Source organism: Rhinichthys klamathensis, unplaced genomic scaffold, assembly GCF_029890125.1.
Source record: "Rhinichthys klamathensis goyatoka isolate OS25496 unplaced genomic scaffold, OSU_Roscu_1.1 h1tg000071l_1, whole genome shotgun sequence".
Lineage (NCBI taxonomy): Eukaryota > Metazoa > Chordata > Actinopteri > Cypriniformes > Leuciscidae > Rhinichthys > Rhinichthys klamathensis.
In genome coordinates, this window is record NW_026606614.1 from 504,638 (window position 1) to 529,165 (window position 24,528).

The 24,528-nt window shown below is 37.8% G+C and overlaps 1 protein-coding gene and 1 long non-coding RNA gene across 3 annotated transcripts; both read left to right on the top strand.

Annotated features, from left to right (window-relative positions):
• Positions 1-16,320: 16,320 nt before the first annotated feature.
• tmem175 (transmembrane protein 175) lies at positions 16,321-21,639 on the top strand. Of its 2 annotated transcripts, XM_056250568.1 has the most exons (10): positions 16,321-16,574; positions 16,773-16,811; positions 17,096-17,193; positions 17,297-17,348; positions 17,470-17,505; positions 17,673-17,756; positions 17,887-18,051; positions 18,212-18,293; positions 19,542-19,677; positions 20,883-21,639. In XM_056250568.1, the coding sequence occupies exons 1-10, from the start codon at positions 16,374-16,376 to the stop codon at positions 21,550-21,552; spliced, it is 1,563 nt and encodes a 520-aa protein (XP_056106543.1). In that variant the 5' UTR covers positions 16,321-16,373; the 3' UTR covers positions 21,553-21,639. The 2 variants fall into 2 exon arrangements, with proteins under 2 accessions (XP_056106543.1, XP_056106544.1); XM_056250569.1 differs by lacking the exons at positions 16,321-16,574; positions 16,773-16,811 and having other exon boundaries at positions 17,284-17,348.
• Positions 21,640-23,155: 1,516 nt separating this feature from the next.
• On the top strand, positions 23,156-23,403 carry LOC130085020 (uncharacterized). The gene is made up of 2 exons (XR_008807094.1): positions 23,156-23,245; positions 23,309-23,403. It is a non-coding gene; the product is annotated as an uncharacterized LOC130085020 (long non-coding RNA).
• Positions 23,404-24,528: the final 1,125 nt, after the last annotated feature.

The following is a 24,528-nucleotide window of genomic DNA, read 5'->3' on the forward strand; positions in this document are numbered from 1 at the left end:
TTGCTTTTCATGTGCAGGTGGCCTGCTGTTCAACCGGCTGCCGATGACTAATTACACAAACACAAACACATATGTACACACACTGACTAAACCACTTGCTTGACTGAAATGATCAACCAAAATTCCAAGCATTGCAGTTGACTGTGGTGAAAAGTATTTGAATAAATGTAATTAGTAACTGTGCATAAGTATCTTTTTTGGCTACTTTGTAGTTTTACTAAGTTGCTATCAAGTATAATAGCAGCTTTTACTCTCTACTTGACTACATTTTTGTACTCTTTACTCCAATACATTTGTGATAAGTAATGCAATGGGCTATATGCACGCATAACTTCCGCGTTTGACGCAAGGATGCTCTTGCGTTTCCGGTTGGGGAGATTTAAAGCGGAGGAAAACCGAGGAAAACGGGATTATGGCAGAGTCTTCAAAATTTACTGTCCTCTCGTCTTTGAAACAAAACTTTAATACGTTTAGATGTAATTTTATATATAGTTATGTTTATTTAATATAATAAACACAGAAGCATAAACAAAAGGGGGGGTGTCTGTTTTGTCTGTTTTTGTGACTAACGTTTCTTTAGTATAGCAATAGAGTATAAAAACCAATATAAATTCTCGGTATAGCATTGGACTCTACGATCGGTGGAAGTAATCCAGCATCCTTAGACCTTCACCGGAAATACCGCCGTGCATAGAGCCCATTACTTACTACATTTTGCATGGCACCTAACTTTTTCTGCTGCAGTTCATTTTTGCAACAAAAGAAGTGATATTGCCATCTACAGGGCATTGAAGGATTTTGGTTTACTTGTGCCCTTTTTGAGCACTTGTGTTTGTAGATGTTTAAGAGGCTGTTGTGTCCACCTTGATTTATTGCAATATTGTGGTTGTTCCGTTTTATTTCCATTTTAGAAAATAAACATGTGATTGCTCTCCTCATTAATCAACTGTTTCTTGTTTTCACTGGCATGTCTCTTATTGGTGTTTGAGGACTAGAGCATCTTTAAGCCAACATTCAGTAAGAGTAAAATACTTAAGTTCTGTTAAAACTAGATACTCTACGACTCAAGTCGTATTGGAATTGGTGACTTGTAAATGAATGGAGTCTCTTTCGCTGTAAGGTATCTGTACTTTTACTCAAGTATTTTCAGGTACTCTTTACACAGAGTTGGAAGACGGCAATTGATAAGACGAAAGCTCCAAAGCGTGCAGTGATTTTAATAAAGGGGTTTTAGACAGATTCCATGTTGTGCCCTGAAGATGCTCCATATGGTCTCACAGCTGTAGGGTGCAGGATATCATGTCTCACAGCACACAGACTGACCCCCTGCTGTAAAATCTCTTCAGTGACGAGTTCAAGAGGGTTAAAAAGATGAAAGGAAATTTTGAAGGCCTTCGCATCCGCATCTGCATGTGACGGTAAAAACCCGTCATGTGGGAGATTATAGAGATAAACTCAGGCATACTTCTCTCTCCGGCTTTCTCTCTCTCACGTCTTGCTGAGATGCTTAATGATGCTACAAAGTGCCCGACTTACAACGCCAGTTCTTTTTCTCTTTCTATCTTACAATTGCGGATATGCCGTGTGCCAAACTGCCATTCGGATAGGCCCATAAAGCAGTGGTGACTGCAGCAATGATGCTGCAGTGCAGCAGCACCTGATTTATCGCCCCTAGCTTCTTTCAGGGTGAGGACAGGCCCATTAACAAATGAGCTTTAATTCACACTGGCAGTTCATCCCTGCTCAAACCCTGCTGCTCTCGTTCTCTATTCACTACTATAGAGATGTTAATGGCACATACTCTGGCAATGAGTAAAGACAAGCTTGTAGCTTTCACACAAATGAATGTAAGGGGCAAATGAAGCCACTGGGCAGAGCGTCTTTGAGCTTTTCTGAGGCTTAGTGTTCACTGTCAGCTTTAATGTATTTTTTGGCTTTGATCTTTTTTATCTATGAATTTTGGCAGCAAGCTTTTTTATCTTCACTTTCATACCGATGAGCCATGAGTGAGCTGAGATGCAGGGTGTGGGTTTGTGTGTGAGAAAGAAGGGGAAAAACATTATTAATATTAATGTAGCCAAATACCCACATCCCGGTCCACACACTAAGACAAACATGCATATGGCACACATCTGTGCTGCATCTTAATTTATTTCAATAATTCAGAGACTCGCAGCCCACGTCATCTGCAAGGTTACTTCCACTGCATTAATGAATAATGTCAAAGGCATCCCATGGAGGAAATCATGGATATAGGTGCAGACAATTGGTCATAATAGAGGAAAACACTTCTCCAAACTGTGGACACTTTATACCAAGGGATTTTCAAAGTTTTTATGGCATGGACCCCAAATAATACCCTTGCACGGGACCCACTTTTTTTCATGTAAACAAGACCCATTTAATAATGTGAGTAAAAAATATTATGCAATATATTTTAAATACATTTGGTGTTAGGTAAATGAAATAATTGGCCTTTAAATTGTCATCGAACAAATAAAATATTATTAAAATATAGAAAATATTGTATTAAGATTTACAGAATTGTGGCTTTACACAACCAGAGAGCAATGACATGGAGAAACTCCCTAGAATAATACACCCCCTTTCTATATTATTGTATTAAGTATTGAATCGCTTGAGAATAGATTGTGTCAATAAATTGACAAAGTATTTAAAAGTTTTCTGATTATTATCATCCATAAAGACATGGATATTGGTGAAACAGACAGTCAGAAATTACAGACATCATTTAATTTTTGATGGAGTCAGATTAATGATGAATTACAGACCTATTCAAGACAGCGTTCCTATTTGCCACCAGCTCCTCAACAGTCAGAATTTCAAGTACACTAGCCCTGGCGAGAATGATTATCCCTTCTTTTATCATACACTCACTACCTCTTTGTTGGCTTGATCTAAAAGCTCCAGGCCTTGACAGCTTCAAACAACTGGGGAAATAGAAAGAGCTTTGCTAGTCCTGTCAGGTCGCAGGTGATTACATGGCTGTTATTTGGAACCGTTCTGAGCAGAGCTTTGAGGACTCTGTGGGAAACCGTGGTATCCCAGTTCAGCAATTATCACATACTGGTTCTGCTACTATATATATATATATACTTGGTAAATAAGAAAAAAAGTTGTTAGCCCTTTTGTTCTTTTTTTTTTTTTAAATCACAAAAATATAACCTTTCACTGAAGTAAAACAACTGAAAAATCTCTTTATGAAATAGATATTTTTTTCCCAATCCATGTTAGCCACAATTAATGGCCCCCTTTTTAAAAAAAAAAAATTTGCCAAGATAACAGCTCTGAGTTTTCTCCTATAATGCCTGATGAGTTTGGAGAACACCTGACAAGAGATCAGAGACCATTCCTCCATACAGAATCTCTCCAGATCCTTCAGATTCACAGCTCCATGTTGGTGCTTCTTCTCTTGAGTTCACTCCACTCAACTCATCAGGTCAGGGAACTGGGACGGCCATGGCAGAAGCTTCATTTTGTGCTCAGTGACACAATTTTGTGTTGAGTTTGATGTTTGTTTTGGATTGTTGTCCTGATAGAAGATCCAACCACGGCCCATTATAAGATTTCTAGCAGAAGGCGTCAGGTTTAGATTTTTTATCTGTTGATATTTGATAGAATCCATGATGCCATGTATCTGAACAAGAAGTCCAGGACCTCCAGCAGAAAAATAGGGCCACAACATTAAAGATCCAGCGGTTTATTTAATCGTACATGTGGAGTACTTTTATTCCTGGTTGCAACCCATCTGGTGTGTTTGCTGCCAAAAAGTTATCTTTTTAGTTTCATCTGACCACAGAACCCTGTGCCGTTTAAAGTTCCAGTCTTGTCTGACAACTGAATTTGCTAGAGTTTGTGTTTGGATGAGCGAGGAGGATTTTTCCTGAAACCCTCCCAAACAACATGTGGGTTGTTTGATATTTTTTTGTATTTTTTTGAATTTCTGACCCCAAGACTCAATCTCTGCAATTCTCCATCTGTGATCCTTGGAGAGTCTTTGGCCACTCAAACTTTCCTCCTCAGCATGCATTAAGACAATACAGACACCTGTCCTCTTCCTGGCAGATTTGTAACTTTTCCTGTTGATTGGAACTTCTTAATTATTGCCCTGATGGTGGAAATGGACATTTTCAATGCTTTAGCTATTTTCTTACAGCCACTTTCTGTTTTGTGAAGCTCAACAATATTTTGCTGCACATCAGAACTATATTATTTGGTTTTACTCATTGTGATGGATGATTAAGGGGATTTGGCCTTTGTGTTTCCTCATTTCATGGTGTAAACTCGCACTCGATCGGCCCAAAGTCCGGCATCCGACCAGCACGGAAGCTTACGTGTTACTGTCTTTTCTCGTGGCAAAGTATTTTGATTAAATGCAATACATTTTCTCATATGTATTTTCTTGTTATTTCATCTGACTCCATAAATGAAAAGGTTTGAATAAAATCCGTGAATCATTAAATGTGAGCAAATGTTTGACTATTCCTTTTAACTCTAATGAAAATAATGTCAAAGTCAGTTAGAATAATCAAATGTAACAATTTATTATGTCAGGTAAATGTATCATCCAAATTTCATAATCAATGCAAAGATGATCAATACAAAACATCAAATGCTCTGGAAAAAAGAGAAGAGATACTAACCCGACATTTAAGAAATACATGAAGCTGAGAGACTCGGCCGTTCTCAGCCTCACGGGCTCATCTGAAGTATAGATGGCCCCGAGCCCCTTGCTACATTTCATTATATAGACAGAAACTTCTTTCACATGGAAACATGTGCTTGTAGCAAACTAGCTCTATGAAATATTAATAATCAATCATAACGGGTTAACTTGATGTAGCTACATTAACATTTCAACCAACTTGGCTTTATGCCACAGCTTCACTACTTCCTGAACTTCAGCCAGCCCTTTGTTTCCTGTCTGTCATTATTGGACAAACTGATTAATCCAGGTGCGCCTGGCCTCAGTAACAATAATCAGGCACACCTGGATTAATCAGTTTGTCCAATAATGACAGACAGGAAACAAAGGGCTGGCTGAAGTTCAGGAAGTAGTGAAGCTGTGCATAAAGCCTATTACTCGGTTCATCCTGTGAACACTCTATATTGGTTATTACTTAATTAATAGAAATGTACATTTCCGGGGCATGGGAAATGTCTTTCTTACTACTAAGAGCAAGTAGTCAAGATATTTGATTAGTGACTCCAGATATGAGCTTGAGACACAGGCAACTTTACGTGTGATATGAAAAAGACTTTATTAACTAGACTAAACATTTAAACTACTCTAACATACACATACATACATACATACAGTTTACCCAGGGAAAGAGAGCTGATGCAGAATACAGGAAAGCAAGAAGTTATAGCATTGTTTGATGTTAAGCAGATCAACAGCCTGAGCAAACCATCAGTTTGGTTCTAACACGCCCTTCTTGAAAAGGGGTAAGGATACTTAATGTATAAAATAATGAGACTAAGTTTGATACTTGGATGTCTCGTCCATTTGAATTAAACTGTCCTGATGCAATTTTTTTGAGGCTCCGGTTGATCTTTGCTGATGTGGTCTTGATGAGAGAGAACCAGTGGTAGTCAGAGGATCTTTGGTGAATGGAAAGACAAGGCCGCAGCCTGTCACAAGCTTGGGAGTCCTTGAGGGACTTCTAGTTCAGCCTTATCTTCATGTTATGACTTCTCAAGAAGGACCAAGAGAGTCAGAGAGCCAGAGGGTAAGAGGACCAGAGAGGACAAGCGAAGAGCTAAGAAGACAAGGGAGTGCAAGAGAGGGAAGGGCTGGTGCAATTTATAACCTGAGAAAAGTCCAACCTCTCAGGGTTGGCTCGGCCAATAAGAAGGGTGGAAGTTCCAGGCGGGAATTTGGTTTATTGCTCTTTGTTTTAAAGCTGCAGTCGGCAAGTCTGGCAGATTGAGTGGACTTAGGCAAAATTTTGAATGTTTACAACTCTCATGGCCCTCCCCCACTATCAGCGAATACCCTGCCACCGAGTTCATTCTCGTCAGTGCGTGTGCACCAGATTTTCAGTAAACGCCCCCGTCTCATCAGCATCCATCAACACCATGGATTATTTGGAGGTATGCTGTCCTGGCTATTCTACCGATAGATTGCAATTGCTAACGTCATTTATACTCTAAATGAGCTTACTTGATTTTCCGCCATCACTCTTCGTTACTGCGCGAACTTCCGCGAACTTCAGGCGTGTGCATGTGATTGTAACGTGCGCGAGGGGTGGCGTGTGCTCGATCTGTGATTGACAGTCAGATCTCACACCTCCCTGCGCTAATTGGACCCGATGATCCGGGAGCTGTGTATTTTTGCAAAACAAATAACACGCTCCAGGTGGAGTTAGAAGCTCGGGTTTTTTTCTAAAACCACTTTATTTATGTTGTTCTGTCGGATTATAGTGTCGATTTCACTGTATATGACCAAAAAAAATTTGCCGACGGCAGCTTTAAGGGTGCTCATTGGATGTTCACGCTGGAGGGGTGGTAGCCGATGTAGAAACTATGAAAGATTCTTGTAATACTAATATGTTGTTATCGACATATCATGTACTCAGTCATTTCAATCTTCAAAGTACCAGGTTATAGAGACCAAATATGCCACACATATGATTCTGGTTAACCATAGTATGCAAAGTCTGAAACATTAACCCATTAGAGTTTACAAGAAAACATAGACCAAACAACATAAAGGAAAATCATGAGATAGAACATTAGATACATGTTAATACATTTATCACATGGTTATATATATATAGAATATATAGGATTAAAAGGGTTCATTTCTCCTTCTCAGCAAGAAGTCCATGCAGATTCTTTTGGGTCGTAAAACTTATCAGTCTTGTAACAGGACACCGAGTTCTGCCAGTGTGTTAGCTTGATTTGGGGGAAGTTTCACAGACCTTTGTTGGGATAGTGAGTTTGCTGGATTATTCATTTAATCTAATTAATCATTTGTGTGTGTCTGATTGGTCCAGACACTACATGCTAACAATGGATATTTGCATTCAGAGGTTACACCTTTTGGGGGTATGAGACCATTTGTCTAGAGACCACATTCCTTTGTGTGTCAGTTATCTCTAAACTTTTAAAAACCTTATACCTTTTGTTTTACTTATTTGGAAATGAGACATTTGTACCAGTCGCACTGAGAAATTTCATTTGATACCAAACATGTATACAACTCGATGGTAATCATTCACATTAAACCATTTAGATTATTGGGTGAGTTTTTGGTGATCTTCGCATGGGGGAGAAGGAGTGGGGGATGAGGGAAAGAAATGTAGATTAGTTTGTCTTAAATGGTGAGTTCAAATGGTAATTTCCAGAGTGGTCGTTCCTCAACCAGTTCTTCCAGTTTTTTCAGTCTTACAATGGTGTGGTTAACTTAAATATGAATGTGAATTCAGATTTTTTTTTTTTATAAGAATTTCTAGGGGTGCCAATTATTGTGGCCATTTTCAATTGTTTTACTTCAATGAAATTTTGACCATATTTACTAAGGGTGCCAATAATTCTGACCGTGTGTGTGTGTGTGTGTGTGTGTGTGTGTGTGTACAAAGTACAAGATCTATTCTCCAACGTTCATATCCAACAAAAAGTGCTGAGTGAAATGAATAACAAGACAGTGAGCTTAGTGTGAAAGTGGTTTGACTGAACACGCACAGTACCCGTGATATTATTTTTCACCCCCAATGGGAAGGAGGGTTGGGGTTACCAAACATGATATGGATTTATACCAGCATGCGGATTTCCCATCTTCTGAACATGCTCAATTATGATGACAAAGATGTGAGAGAGCTGGCCCGATCCTCCCTGTTCCTGGACCTCCGGAGACGCAAGGTGCCGTTGGCCATGGAGTCAGAGCCACACTTCCTTGGCTTTAAAAGAAAACCCAGGGGGAAACTTGACACCGATTCTGCTGGCTTCGGTGTCTGTCAGACTGGCCGGACGACCTCTGTGTCCGAACTGGAGTACCACTGGAGTGGGCGTGGTCTGACTCTGGTATTGTGAGGGTCTCCGAGGACATCATTACTGACCCCCTGACCTCTGTCAGGGCAACAGCCACATACGGTGCCCGGCCAACTCTCCTGGACCTACACCAACATCATCAGAAACAACACTGGACTGGATTGAAACTTCAGGGGAAACTTGCATGTCTCTCCTCTGCTGATCACTCTGTCTCTCACTCATTTCTTAAGAATATTGCACTCAGTGAGGACATTGTTAATTTTACAGTAAAAGCCAGACTACAAGTTCTTCCAACCAGACTCAAACTTGGTTTCCTACAACTCAGGTACCTCATTGTTTGCATCACACTACAGAACAGATCACTGAAACACTGCCACATATCTTGAATGGCTGCCATGCTTAAAGGAATGAACATCGCACGCCACAACAGAATAAGGGATCTTATAGTGAAGGACATATCAAGCCTTTTCTCATCTTCTGTAAAAATGTACACACATTCTTGTGTAAAATCATCCATGTTTCAGAATTGTAATAACTCTGAAACCTTTTCTCTTGTGTTTGCTAATGCACCAGATGTTGTTGTGGTTAATGAGGAGATCAGTGAGGTGTTTGTTGTGGAGGTTGCATGTACCTTTGATTCTAGCATGGAAGAAGCCTTTATGACTAAGATTATTAAATATCAACCACTCCTAAACATCATCTCAGAATTAGGTTATCAGAGCCGACTACTTGTGTTCATATTTGGCAGCTTAGGACACACAAATAGGCTGGTTGTAAGAGGGCTTCAGCAACTTGGGATGCCCAAAAATAGGGCTAAACAGCTAGCAAAGTACTGTGCTCTGTCTGCTATTATAGGCAGCCGTCATATCTGGTGGAGACGGTGCTACTTGTATCCATAACAACTGAGTGACGCTAAATATTGTGAAGATCTGCTGTATATGCCACTGGTCCATGATTATGTACATGCATTTGACTGCATCTATAGTATTTATGTCCCTGTAAATCATTTATTTTAAGTGGACTTAATTAAATAAATAGTTAAAATGTGTGTGTACAGAAGTAGCTCCATTGTGGGGAACAAATGGCCACACAAGGATAATAAAACCTGAGATCATCTACATTCTGGGGACCAGCCAGCGATCCCCCTGAGGGAAATGGATTAATACAAATACTAAATTATGCTTTTTTGAAAATGTAAAGCTGCAAAAAGGTTTCTGTGAAGGATAGGTTTCGGGGTTATGGTTAGGGGATAGAAAATACCATTGGAAGTATGGATCAAAATACCACAGCAAGTCTAAGAAAGACCAAAACAAACTTGTGTGTGTGTGTGTGTGTGTGTGTGTGTGTGTGTGTGTGTGTGTGTGTGTGTGTGTGTGTGTGTGTGTGTGTGTGTGTGTGTGTGTGTGTGTGTGTGTGTGTGTGTGTGTGTGTGTGTGTGTGTGTGTGTGTGTGTGTGTGTGTGTGTGTGTGTGTGTGTGTGTGTGTGCCGTGGTCCTGGTAAACCCTACATTTGTGGAGACCAAATGTCCCCAGAAGAATAGTAATACCAGACCTTTTTTTTATTTTGTGGGGAAATGTATTGGTCCCCATGAGGAAAACAGCTTATAAATCATACTAACCGTAAAAATGCAGAAAGTTTTCTGTGAGGGTTCTGTTTAGGGTTAGGGGATGGAATACGCCATTTGTACACTATGTGTATACGACCCCAGAAGCCATAATATGGCTTGTGTATGGAATAAACTGAAAGTTATAAATTTGGTGAAAATATTGCTTGACATCTTTCATATTATGGAAACAGTAGCTTTCGTTTTATTCTTCATAACTGTCAGAGCCATGATAACAGTCCTTGGTTAACAGTTAATATTTTAAGTTAATAGATTCTACTTAACAGGTCTATGCGATTGCTATATGTAATGTCAATTAACAATCTATAATTAGACAAATGCTAAATATTACTGAAAACAATAACCTAACATTCCCCTAGTATGTGTCATTGGGCCAGGCTCCCTCTGTGGTCCTCTGTTATGGCTTGAGCTTTTCTAACTCTGTGTTTCTGCACTGGCCTCACTCTGATCAGATCTAATCCATCTCCGCTGCTCACTTAGACAGAAAGGGATTTGCTTAGCGTGCTAATGCAGCCTGTGCTCCTTAAAGACCATGTGCGCGCCGCCCGCAACCCCTCCCTCTGCAGCTGCTCCTGCGTGACGTCTAAAGATTGAAGAGCAATTAAGAGCCACTCTACGAATTACAGATTAACAGGAGGGGAAGTATGTGATGCTGACCTACTTCTGTCCCATCTCTGGCTCAGAAAAACAGGATGAGATTTGATGGGGGACAGCGAGAAGTTTTCTTCCATTTGATGGTCAATCTGATGTGGTCAAGTGATTACTGCACATTTCCTTTTCTCAAAAACCAGAGGGAAAGATACTGTACAGGGCTGTCTGCCATGAGATCAAATGATCCAGTGACACATCCAAACACATCATAAGGATAAAAGGACTGTTTTCTTTCCTCAGACCTTGGGTGAGATGAATTAGAAAACAAATTAGGAAACTTTGACTTTTTAAAGCGACGGTCCAATTCCTACATCTTGTGGCCTGGATACAATGTTAATCCTGTAAACCTCCATAATTGGTGCTGTGAAATGAACTAACCTGAACTTGTGTTTGTATGGAGTGTGTTGAAGCACAGGCCTGACCTCGGGTCATCAAGGAGGGATTATGTCGCTGTAATCTGTTACTCTCATTGAAGATGACTCGAAGTTATTACAATGATTTTCACTTTAACTTTTATGAAGGATTAATCTCTCAGGAAATCAAAAACAGTCACTGGATGCTCTTTAATATTATGTAACAGGGATTATTATTAGAACAGAACACATGGGCTTGTTTGTATGTTGATATGCTGGCGACATATGAACGCACGTCTGGTTGCGGGTTCTAGTTGACTGTACAAAAATAGTTTTTAACTGCTGTTTTGACAGGTAGACAGGTTGGGCTGGCAGACATAGACAAGAGACAGACACAGTTCCTGTATTCAGTGCACCGGCTGTTACTTTGTGTTGATTTGTTTGTAAGGCTTCAAGCTTGGTTATGAATAAGATATGCCAAATCAATAGAATAATTTAGGCTGTCATTGCCAACACTCTTTTTTTAATGACCTAGTCTAGTTCAGCTGAATTGTTTTGGTAAGTGTCATTATGCAAACTTATAGGCAAACTATATAATATTCTGAATTGCTTTCATTTTTATATTTTCATTTTTCATTTAAATTTTAGTAATTTTGTGATGTGTTTATGCCATTTGTATTAGTTAATGTTACTTTTATTTCTGTTTAGCTTTGATTTCTTTTCACTTCAGTTTAAGTATTTTAGCACTTTATTGTTGCCTTTTTATCTGATATTTTTATCTCGTTTTTATTTTAGCATTATTTCAAAAAACTGAAAACCTTTTTTTTTTCAGTTAACAATAATAACACTGGTTGAGACATTGAGAAGATCAGACTTAAATAGCGAATGCAGTGAAAATTCACCAATAAATGAATGAATGCAGACCTACTACAGCCTCTATGAGTAGACGAGCTCAGCATCTTCCTTGCGCCCGGTCCCTGTGTTCCAGTCCCCATGCACGGATGAATGACACTACATCACGTTTTTTTTTTTTATTGCTGTTCCATACTTCCAGACTGAGGGATTATTTCGGCTCAATTCTTCTGTTCTTCAGCTGCTGTTGACTTAGAAACCAAGGCATACTGTAAGCTTCACACAAACCATACCAAAAGCAGAACTTAACACTTTGTGTGCATTATTATTAGGCAAGACGATATTCTGATCATATTTTTTTCCAAGCACATTTTACCAATTCCAAATCACATCAATCTTAATAACCACTATTCATTTTGAATACAATCTTTTATAAGTGATATAATTGTTAGCGAGGACTGGAAGTAAAAAAAAAAAAGCCTCATATTCTTATTCAGCAGGTTTACTTTTGCAGGTAAAATGGGTCAAAAAGATTTAACTCACACTGACAAGTTTAAAATAATAAAGTGTCCACAAGAAGGATACAAGAGTCATCCTTATAGTAAAAAAAAGATATATATAATAAGGAAAAGCAGCAAATAATAAATCTGTCAATTCCATACAAGGTTGTCATTTTTAAAGTTGCGATATGTAATTCTGAGCTGTCATAGATTTGTCCTATCATCTGTCAGGTTGTTTTTAATCTGCACTTGATCATTTTCTCAAATGGAACAGAACTAATCTCCACTTCACAATACATTTTTGCAAAGAAACAACGAGGATTGACCGTCCCGGCATCACCTGCACTGTTGTAAAGAATTGCTGAGGTCTTACACAGGCACTATAAAGAAAGGTTTCCGATGTTACATAGCATCATTATGCTTCAAAGTTTGACTACTTTTACTGACTGATTAGTGATTAGCAAAAGCAGTTTTGTAGCCTGTCACATATGTGTTCAGTGATATTATAGAGTTGTACTGCATGCTGTAACGCTGCACAGTTCTGTTGAGTTAGCACAAAAACTACATGCCAGCAGAAAGCAACGTAATGGGCTGCTAAATATGGCAGTAAAGGTATTAATGTGTTATGTAAACAACAGTTTAACATAGTTGAACCCAATGTTTAGCTCTGAAAAAAAAAGCCTACTGGAATTTTATGTAAAAGCACATTGTTGCGACAGCTTTAAGAAGGCAATAATGCCTCATTCTCTGTCAAGTTATTTAAACATCAACAAAACAAAGCAGAACAACAGAAAAACATCGAAACATCTGACGTACTACGCCACTAATTTGCACTGAATAAACATTACTTGAATGAAAACAGATATCTCAGAAAAGGCTTTACATTTAATTAAGGAAGACATTTGGGGACAGTAATAATTTAAATAATATAATGTTTGTAAAATTAAGCTTGTTGTTGAGTGGTGGCAAATTATTCTCAAAGGAACAGATGGATAAGCTGCCACTGGAGAATTACAATGCAAGGTAAATTGATTAGCTTTATTTTATAAAGAGATGAAGTTTCACATCACAACAGTCAGACAGATGGATGGATGTCTTTGTGGAAATATTGCTTTGGTCACGCTTATCATTTTGGAATATGTTCAGGAATTGATTGGTTTTCAATGGAACAAATCTATTATTAAAGGGGTGGTATAACGGCCGCATTAACAATAGGGCTAGGCGGGGCTAAAGCCCCGGGGCCCGAGCAAGGAGGGGGCCCGTGATTGGCTGTGGAGCAGATTGACTACTTGCCTTACCACGCCCCCCACAAATTAGCCCTGTTATTCAGTGGCGCTTTGCCGTATATTCCATGCATTATCATGGAATCATTATCAATATTATAGTGACCGTTCGCAAAGACCCGTCTTTTTTAGTTACTGTGTGACAAGCCAGGCGGCTCTCACGAGTCACGCACATCATGTTCTCACTCACGCAGTGAAAAATACATCGCGGGGCAAAGAAAGACTTACACTGAGTGACTACGCGCCGACATACAAGAGAGAGCTCAGAGCAGCTTACTGTTGATATGAAACAAAGTCTCAACTTTCAAATATTGTCATTTAAGTAATTTAAATAATACCGTTTTTCAAGTTCAAGTCCACCGACGTTAATCTACTGACAGTTTTGTTGTCGGACAAAATTGCGTATTCGGCGGGGTTTATGTAAATTTTAGGGTTAGTGATGTCACTAACCCAGGAGGAAGCTCGTGTAGTCCCTACCATCCGTTTGTTGTAGTCCTTAAAAAACGATTTCTTTAAAAGCAAATATCTCCCTTTGCTTTGAACTTTGAGCGCTATAACTTTGCAGACGTTGTTTATGCTCAAACAGCAACATTACACACTAACTAAAGTTAGAAAAGTGAAATCATAATCAACCACCCCTTTAATGGATAATTTAAATTTAATGGATCATTTATAATTTATTCAGACTCTCCTCCTTTGTAATGATTTATTTTGACATTTTTAAAAAAATAATTTGTGTTCTCTCACACAAATGATTTGTGCATGTGTGCATGAGCATGTAGCATAATGTGATATTTGGTTTTACAATTATTTGATCATGAGAATGACTGACTGTTAGTTGCTAGGTTACTGTTCCATTCTGTAATTGGCCACTTTGATTGAAATTCTATTAAAAACAAAAGAAGCCCTTCTCTGTTGCTGCCTCCCAATGTTTTGTTTGGGATTGTGTTGATTTGCGGGGACTAAAACGGCTCCTAAAAACAGACCGTTTCTCTCCACTCGTCTGTTTCGTTCTATCTCTCAAAGAAGCAGGATTACAAGAGCATTATTTAGTCTTACCGTGATGCGCCTCGTGATTTTGATTTCACTCTATTTTTGCACTATATAGCCTACTGTCATCTGTGGCAATGCAAAAATATACATTGTCAAATTCATCTCTGAAGTGCAGGCAAATTTTGCTGCCTCTATGACGAATTGGTCAAACAAACAAAAAACTGTCTATAAAAACTACAAACACTTGCAAATTATTCGGAAACTGGCAGTGATTTAGCTGTTGTGGTCTGGTCTCTCATGCTATCGGAATTATCGTAAATGTGTCTAGTTTAAAAAAAATGGGATATGAACAAGTCAAAAATTGAATGCGATGAGTTCGTAATCACGACTCAGTGGGAACTTACTAGGAAATTTCCGATAACACGTGAGGGCATTAAAGGTCTGGATAGGACGGTTTTCTTAGTCCTTTTTTGCCATCAAAGTAAACAAAGTTTTGTCTCCCTCTAGTGGTACTTTGCCATTCTGTTTCATTTGTAAGTTTGATCTAGGTGATTTGTAAGTTTGATCTAGGTGAAAACCATAGGTGAAAACAAGCTGTCTTAAACCATCAATTTAAAACCATTCTGTAGCCTTTCCTCAAATTACAGTAGGATATTCTTAAAATCGAATGCTGTTTTTGACAATAGTAGTATGACATAGTAACATTATGTTTAACATTGATTAGTGAGTGGTAAGCCATTTTGTGAGAAAATGAAAGAAGAAAATAGTAGAAAAATGGTATTTTGGTGAACAAAAATACCGCCTTTAATGTAAAGAAATGGGCACAGCAGGGGTCTATGTTTCCGCCTTAGAATAAAAAATAGAAAAGGTAATTGACTTTATGATCTCACAATTCTGACTTTTTTTCTCGCAATTGCGAGTTTACATCTCGTAATTCTTAACGTTACTTTGTATCGCAGAATTGTGAGATATAGCCTAAAGTCAAAATTGCGAGATATAAACTCGAAAAAAAGTCAGTCTTTTTTCCCGTCAGAATTCAGACTTTATAATTTTTAAAAGAGAATATATCTCGCAATTCTGACTCTCTTTTTTGCGGAAAAAAAACCCCTAATTGCGAATTATAAAGTCCGATGTAAACTCACAATTGTAGGATAAAATTATCTTTTTATGTTTTATTCTGTGGGGGAATCTTATTGCGTCACTACCTTACTTATTAATATTCCCTTTACATAAATTATGTTTAATCGTGTGATTAATAATAAAAAAAAAACTTACAGGGTTAATATAATCAATGTATAGGGCAGGCTAACTGTGCGAAATAGAGCTGGATTAAAGTCGACACTCTCCCGGGAGCGATTTTTTTTTTTTTTTCAGGATGGTAGGGGAAGGTACCATACCGCCTTATTCACCCCTGATTGGCTAGAAGGGCTCTCCTCCGATTGGCTAACCCTACCATTTCTCTCTCATAACAAAACAACCCCGAAATTGACAGGACTAATCTAAACCATAAACTGTAAAATGATCTAAACAAGCCCAACAGAAGTGAAATGCTGGTGAAATGGTAGGGTTAGCCAATCGGAGGAGAGCCCTTCTAGCTGTTCTTTAGGCTATTTTCATTCGCCATTCATTTTAGTGATGCGAGTTCCGACTCAAAGAGCCGGTTCAAAAACGATTCATTGGCGCTTTTACATTTCAAGTTCAGTTTGTTTCAGCCCCTTTTTAGCTAATAAAAGCATACATCTATTTAGAAAATGAATATAATTATATAATATTTGCATAAAACAAATACTAGAAGTTCTATTAATTGGCTAATGAAGTAACCCAACCGAACATATTTTTCCGGTCAGTCAAATCCTAGGTTCACTCCAAATACATCGGTTCTCTGATTATCACGAAAAATACACGAAATGTTCAGTCCGGATTTGTGAACCGGTTCAAGGGATTCATTAAAAAGATCCGACTCAAATAAACGATTCGTTCACGAAACAGACATCGCTAACTTCCGGTCAGCTGATATCGAATCATCGGTGTTTGCAAACAAATGCACTGTGGCTTCATGCCTGCACCGTCCAGTGGCACACACCACACACCGCCGCGGTCATGGGCGAAAATGACGAAAGCGAAATAATCGAGCACCACGATGACGAGGAAATGGAGAAGAGACGGACACCGAGGAATCAGTCGAATTCCTTTCTGGAGAGCTTGTCGTCGTCGGAGAAGGAGGGACACAGCAGCACGCAGTCCTCACACCGCCTGCTCGCCTACAGTGATGCGCTCATCTCCATCATCGCCACTGTCATGGTGAGGGAAACTCACAGAGAGCCTGCTGCAGACCAAAAAGATGGGACTTGAATTTAATGTCTTGAATGCACATTTAGATCGTATATGACAAACCGCTGACATTTTCTGTAACTCACCTGTTCTCCTGGATCATTGGTTTATAAAACATTATGCATGGAAAAACGCCCTAAACGTGTCATGAAATTTTTGTATTCACAGATACTGCCTGTTGCACATACTAAATTTCAGGATAATGAGGTAAAACAATATGCTATAATATAGCCTTCAAGTGACAGTTAGCCCGACCCTCAAAAAAAGAAAAAACCTCATGTTGATCTAATACTTATGACTTTCTTTCTTTTGTGGAGCAAAGTACATTGTCTTGTACAATGTATGTTCAAGAGAAGAAAGAAAGTCAAATGGGTTTAGATCTACATGAGGGTGTATAAATCATTTTAGGGTGAGCTGTTCCTTTAAGACAAAATACAAATGAAAAACAATTTGTTGTATGTTTATCTCCTAATTGATCGCTCTATATTCAGGAACTGAAACAGAGTATTCAGGCTTTGCTCACCACCAAGGTTGCTGTCTACTTGATGACATTTTTGATTGTCACTGTTGCTTGGGCTGCACATATCCGGTGAGAGCATTCAAGCGCTACAGTCTATTAAGTAATAATAACTTCATGTAACTGCTCGTTTTATTCATTTGCATAGAGATTTCATTTAAGTATTTGTCTTCAGGTTGTTTCAAGTCATTGAACGCATTGATGACACACTTGCGCTGCTTAACCTGGTGAGAACACTAAAAAAAAGTGTTGCCTAAACTTTACAAGAATAATAAATGTGAAGTAGCTGCATATTAATTTTGAAAGAGTTTAATGACTTTTCAACATCTCATTTGTATTCTATTTCAGGCATGTATGATGCTTATAACCTTTCTACCATACACAGTGAGTCATACCACTCATGTTTGAAAGATTTGAGGTTTGAAAGCACAATCTGATGACATTGTACTTTCCTTTTGCCTCCTTTTATATTTTTTAAGGGAAATAAAGTGATGTCTCTGCCTGTTCATGATTGTTTTGTAATGTTTACTTTATTCATTATCTTCTCATAGTTCTCTCTCATGGCAACGTTCCCTAATTATATTCTTGGCATCCTCCTCTTCTGTGGTTGTGTCATGGTGATCGGTTTAATTCAGGTGAGAATGTGTGCATGTGCTGAACAACATTACCAGCATAAGATTCTTTGAGATAACGCCATCTCCATTATTTTGAACACTGTTTGGTTTTTACCGTCATATGTTTTTTTTTGTGTCTCCCCGTCCATAGTGCTTGATTGTCTTGTATGGATTCAGCCGTCCTTTCCTCCTCAATGACCAGATCCAAATGTCTGAAAATCAGGCTTATTACAAGCAGCACATCCTCAAAGTCATCATGAAGGTTCCTATCATGTGCCTGTTTGCCAGCATTTTTTCAGTTATCTTCTTCCAATTGGTACGTAAATGTATCTATATATAACATGTACTAACAAATTTATATATATTACATATTATTATTATTATTATATATGTGTGTTACCTTTTTTAACCTTATAACAATTTATATATAAACAGTTGAATTAATTATTTTTATTTATATATTTTTCCCTTGGCAGTCCTATGTCATTTTGGCTATTGTCATATTCCTGCCCTACATCTCTGAGTGTTTAAAATGGATCCGGAATAAAACCATTGGTGGTGAGATCAAAATGTCACAACACTTCACTCTCTTATTCTTACATTGGATGGGTGTTTTGTTGTCGTTGTTTTACTACATACACTACTGTAACTACATACACTAGCTGGGGATATTCAAATGACCCATCATACCACTGATCAGCTCTACCAAACTTGGATGTTTTTTTTAGTTTTTTTTTTAAAACTGTTAAGTTGTTTTGATTGATACTGTGAAGCAGCTTTGATACAATCTGTATATAGCAATCGCTATATAAATATATTTGACTTGACTTGTTCAAATGTTTGGGGTTGGTTCAGTGTTTTCTGAAAGAAAATAGCCTGAAAAAAGTTACGATAACCAAGAGTAATGTTAATTTAGTTAATTTAAGTTCCTTTACTACAAGTCTCTAATTCTCACCAAGGCTGCATTCATTTAAAAAAAAAGTCAGTAAAAACAGTATTATTGTGAAATATTATTACAATTTAAAGTAACTTTTTTCTATGTTAATATATTTTAAAATGCAATTTATTCCTGTAATGCCAAGCTGAATTTTCTGCATCATTACTCACATGATCCTTCAGAAATCAGTCTAATATGATCTGATTTACTGCTCTAAAAGCATTTATTATAGGGCTGTCTGTCAAATGATTAATCGTGATTAATCACATCCAAAATAAAAGTTTTTTTTTACATAATATATGTGGGTGCACTGTGTATAATTATTTTATATATATAAATACACACACATGTTTGTATATATTTAAGAAATATTTTCATGTATATACTGTATATAGATTTATATATAATTTATATTATATATAAATATAAATATTTTATATATAAATAATTTTTTTTCTTAAATATACATGCATGTGTGTGTATTTATATATATACAAAATAATTATACACAGTGCACCCACATATATTATGTAAAAAAAACTTTTATTTTGGATGTGATTAATCGTGATTAATCATTTGACAGCCCTAATTTATTATTATTATCATCAATGTTAAAAACAGTTGTGCTGCTTATCATTTATGTGGAAACCATGATGCATTTTTTCAGGATACTTTGATAAACAGAAAGTTCAAAAGAGTTTAATTTATTTTAAATAGAATCTTTTGTAACATTATAAATTACTACTGTCACTTTTGGTCAATATATATAATGCATCCTAAATAAAATGATCAAATTTTTTTTTTTTTAAATCTTACTGAGAGGTTATGTAATTGTAATCTGCATTATATCATGTTTTCTATAAACTCAGGTCAGGTGGAAGACAGTCCAGATTCAATGCTCTTCTACACGTATCAGCCCAGTGAACCTTTGAGTAAAGAGCGAGTGGAGTCGTTCAGCGACGGGGTGTATGCAATCGTAGCCACACTGCTCATCTTAGACATTTGGTTTGTATTTTACTATCCTCCAAAGCTAATATGACAGTTTACGATGTAGTCAGCAGCATTGGCTTTGTCATTGGACAGGCTACTAGTTGTGTAACAGCATCAAAGTTGACACAAAGCTTTGTTAAAGGGATAGTTCACTAAAAAAAATAATTCTGTAATTAAAAACTCTCCCTCATGTTGTTCCAAACCCGCAAGATATTGTTTATCTTTGGAACACAAATTAAGATATTTTTAATGAAATCTGAGAGATTTCATTCCTTCCATTGGCGGCTACGCAATTGACACTTAGACACTTCAAAAAAGTTCATAAAGAGAGCATAAAACTAATCCATATGAATTGAGCGGTTTAGTCCAAATTTTCTAAAGAGACACGATCGCTTTATATGATGAATAGACTGAATTAAGGCTATTATTCACAAATAAACATGCATCAACTCATGAATTGTGGTAAACGGAAGCTCAAGCATGTTCGCCTGACGTGCGAGAACCAATGAGGTTCATTCTCGTGTTACGCCGCACGTTTGAGCTTCTGCAAGAGATTTGTTCTCGTACGTCAAGCAGGTTCGGTTGAGCTTCTGTTTATGTTCGCTGATCAATGTTTATATGTGAATAAAAGCCTTAATTTATTCTGTTCATCATATAAATTGATCGTTTCTCTTCAGAAAATTTTGGACTAAACCGCTCAATTCATATGGATTAGTTAAACAGAACATAAACTGACGCTCAACCCAAACCTGCTTGATGCGCGAGAGCAAACCTCTTGCAGAAGCTCAAACGTGCGGCGTAACACAAGAATGAACCTCATTGGTTCTCGCACGTCAGGCGTACATGCTTGAGCTTCCGTTTACCACAACTGATGTGTGAGTTGATGAATGTTTATATGTGAATAAAAGCCTAAATTCAATCTGTTCATGGTGTAAAGCAATTGGGGCTCTTCAGAAAATTTGGACTAAACCGCTCAATTCATATGGATTAGTTTTCGATCTCAAAGTGGTAGTTTTGTAGCGGTCAATGGAAGGACAAAAATCTCTCAGATTTCATAAAAAAAAATCTTCATTTGTGTTCCGAAGATGAACGAAAGTCTTACGGGTTTGGAATGACATGAGGGTGAGGAATTAATGACAGAATTTTCATTATTGGGTGAACTATCCCTTTAATGTCTAAGACATAGATTTGAGAGCTTAATAAACTGTCTATTTACACAGTGAAGGCAACGTGCCTGATCCGTCTGTGGTGAAGAAGCAGTTTAACAACAGCCTCATTGCTGCGCTTCAGGAGTACGGCCCCGAGTACCTGGCCTACTTCGGTTCCTACGTCACCGTCGGGCTGCTTTGGTTCGTTCATCACTCTCTCTTCCTGCACGTGACCAAGGCCACGCGCCTCATGGGCCTCTTCAACACGTTCTCCCTGGCCTTTGTGGGTGGCCTGCCCCTCGCCTACCAGCTCACGCACGAGTTTCCCAGAGGCTCCCGCAATGAGCTGGAGGCCGTGCAGATCAGCTGCGTCATCATCTTCTTCGCAGGTCTGTTCCAGCTAGCGATGTGGGTGGTGGCGCTTTTCACGGAGCGTGAGACGTTGCACCCGTACGTGCGCTACGGCGGTCGAGACCACACCTTTATGCTGGCCAAGCTCTCGCTCTACCCCTGCGTGGCGCTCGGGACCTTCTTCCTCACCTGCATCCTGAGCCGCTTCAGCGCGCCCATCTTTCACATGATGGAGATAGGTGTACCGTTCGCTTTTCTGTTACTAAGGCTTCTGGTCCGTGTGGCGCTGGCGCTGCTCAGATGGCTCTTCTGTTCTGCAAGGAATGATTTGGACAGCGTTCCAGTAGAGGAAGAGGACTTACGGTTGCCTATTACTGATGTATTGACTTAGCAGTGAACGGAGAAGAAGAAAACACCTCGATGCTTGACATAAGATCAAGGCTAGGCTAGCTTTCCAGTGTCATTGTTTATAAGTAATGCTGCAACTGACAGCTTTGTGCTGTAGAAGGCATCCGTATGGGTCAGATCTCTCCAGTGGAAGTGATTGATGTAGTGTGATAAGCGCTTGGTCTTCATCACGATGAGTCTTCAATGTCGTAGCGGAGGGCGGAAGAGATTTTTTTTCTCTTTACAGAAATGCACTAAAGGTTTTCCGCATTAGCATGCTAAAACATTGTCTTGGTTTTTTGTTCATATTTGAATGTGAATTATGTTACTTAAAAGTTTTTAAGACCAGGATAAGTTAGGTTGGTTTTAGAATTCCTATTTTATTTTTTATTTGTTAAGTATTTTGACTTTTGTACTTAACTTCTTGCAATGTAAATATGACCATATATAAAGAACTGGAGTTGGGAGAAGAGTAGATTTGTGTTGTTTTTGTTAGGTTTTGTGGTTTAAAGGTGGCTTCCTATTCTAATGGAGCTATGATTCGGGTCTCGGCTGGTTCTGGTGGCAGAAATCTTTCATACAGCTGCATAAACGTCCAAAACATCATGCATTAGGTTGAGGTGAATGCTCTGTCAATGTTTTGTAATGCTCTAAAAAAAAAATTTTGTGTGGATGCACCTTAGATTAAATAATGAAGTCGCCATTGCACTTTACAGTCTGACCTAGATTGAACAGGTAGAGATCATGAAAATCAAGATGTATAAGCCATTATAAGATGTTTGTTTGAGATTACTTTTGGTTTGTATTTCATCTAAATGTTATTACCATACTGACTGCAAGATGTTATATGTAAAATGCACTTGTTCAACAGTTCATTTGCTATTTCAAGTGGTTGTTGTTGATTATTCTACTTTTCTTCACATTAACAGTCTGCTTTGGTTTTGTGAATTCGCTATCAGTTCAAAATGTTACCGTTTAACAACAAACAAAGATACAATTTTGAGAATAAACACTCAATTGCTGCTTGCAGAAAACTGAAATCATGTAATAAATGTGACCAGAGTGAGAGTAGGTCAAAAGTGAAGTTTATTCACCAAATGTAGCATTGCAATAATAATAACAGTAATATAATAATAATTATTATTTTTTCCCAGTATTGCCCATTATTTGTTACTTTGTCTTCTGGTAAATATCTACTACTGAAAACTTGGATTTATAGATTTTTTTAAATCTGAAAATCAAACAGACATAAATAAAGGTTCCCATTTTTTAAAACAATGAATAAAACAAACCGTGATAAGTAATTTGAAACCCATTTTCTGCTAAGCTTCTGAACAGGATCAGCTTGCACAATATTATATATTGGTAACATGATAAATTGTACAGCAGCTCTCAAAAACTAAAATTCTTATACAATTGTGACATCCACAAAATAAGCTATAGCCACCTTTCTCTGTTTGGTCTGATATGATTCATATTTCTATAAACACAACATTCTCACATGACTGCAAAATGTCTACAGGACAGCAGATGTGAACGAAAGAAACATGTAAACCTATTGCAGACAGGAATGAATAAGGTAAGGGGCCATATTAATCATAGTCATAATAATATATATATATATATTTGGGGGGCTTTACAATTCACACAACTGGTCCAAAACTACACTATGTCCCTGATGTGCAATTAGGGCAAAGGTTTTTACAAATCCTCTTGTAGGGATCTGAATTTTTAACTTTACACTAAACTTTACAGTAAAGTTACAATAACCAAGAGTAATGTTAATCTTGTTCATTTAAGTGCCTTTAACTACTATAAATACCCAATTTATTCAGTTGGTTTATTAATTGTTACAGGATTTATTGTTTTCTTTTGTAAGGTTGTAGTATTTGACAAATGTTAATCATTGTGTTATATGTAAGGTTTTTGTCACAGCAAAATTGACAGTGCTTTGGTACACATTTGTTTGGTAAAGAATTCCGAAAGATTTCACATAATTAACTTAACATGAAAATGCAGGTTTTTAAAAACGAGTAGCAAAAAACAATATAGCAGGGAAGATATAGTAAAAACCAAAACACAAAAAGCATATAAACATCAACTTTCTGTAAATTTAAGCACATTTAATTTGTTTTTCTTCAAATATTGGATATCTGCTCAAAAAAGCACCAGTGCTTTTTGATATTAAAACCTGAAAAGCTAATTGAAAACAGTTCAAAGTGAATCTTTCGACTCGTGTAGATACAGTGCAACTAAAACGAATGGTCACGTAGGGGAACAGCAGATCACCTTCTCAAAAAGGCTGTTTGATTCTCCCCCAAAAACAACCCGTTCAAGTTATTCTCCACCCATGGAGAAGTTTAGCCATGCTGGATTGGAAGACAAGTCGAAGTCTTCTTGCATATCATTTTCATAACTTACTATAATATAGAATATGTTAAGCCTTATATATTATTGTAATAAATGTATAATCTCTCACTATATTTGATCTAGTATATCATATATATGTACAATAATACATATGATGATATGTACACACACAAGTGAGTTCCTCTAGCACTCACACAAACACCCTCAGTAATGTGGAATGGAAAAAGCAGTAACAGCAGGACTTACGGACATGCTTCGGTTTTAGACTCACTGTTTTACAATGCTTTAAGTTTCGGACCCCTGTTTTCGGAAGCTCATTTAAATGTTAACTACGAGAATAATGGCATCTCACCTTAAGTCACAAATCATACACTCATATGTCAGGCCACAGCCACTATCAAAATCAGAACAATGATGTCACTCCGCTGAAGCGCCTTTCTTGTAGTGCTATACATTCACTTACCATGTGCTTGGATCATTTGTTTTGCATGTTTGTTGTTGATTGGAAGACCTCTGATGTTGATTTCCTAAACAGTGACTCAGGTCAATAGAACCGTGTCGCCCTCGTGTGGTTATGTCTCTAATGGGTTAATAGTGAGAGTTTGGTTTG

What these genes read in the sequence shown, in the direction of transcription:
- tmem175 (XM_056250568.1), top strand. Translation starts at nt 16,374, where the DNA reads ATGGGCGAAAATGACGAAAGCGAAATAATCGAGCACCACGATGACGAG. An exon ending in CTAAATTTCAGGATAATGAG is followed by an intron (nt 16,812 to 17,095) that starts GTAAAACAATAT and finishes CTCTATATTCAG; the next exon opens with GAACTGAAACAGAGTATTCA. An exon ending in CACTTGCGCTGCTTAACCTG is followed by an intron (nt 17,349 to 17,469) that starts GTGAGAACACTA and finishes ATTCTATTTCAG; the next exon opens with GCATGTATGATGCTTATAAC.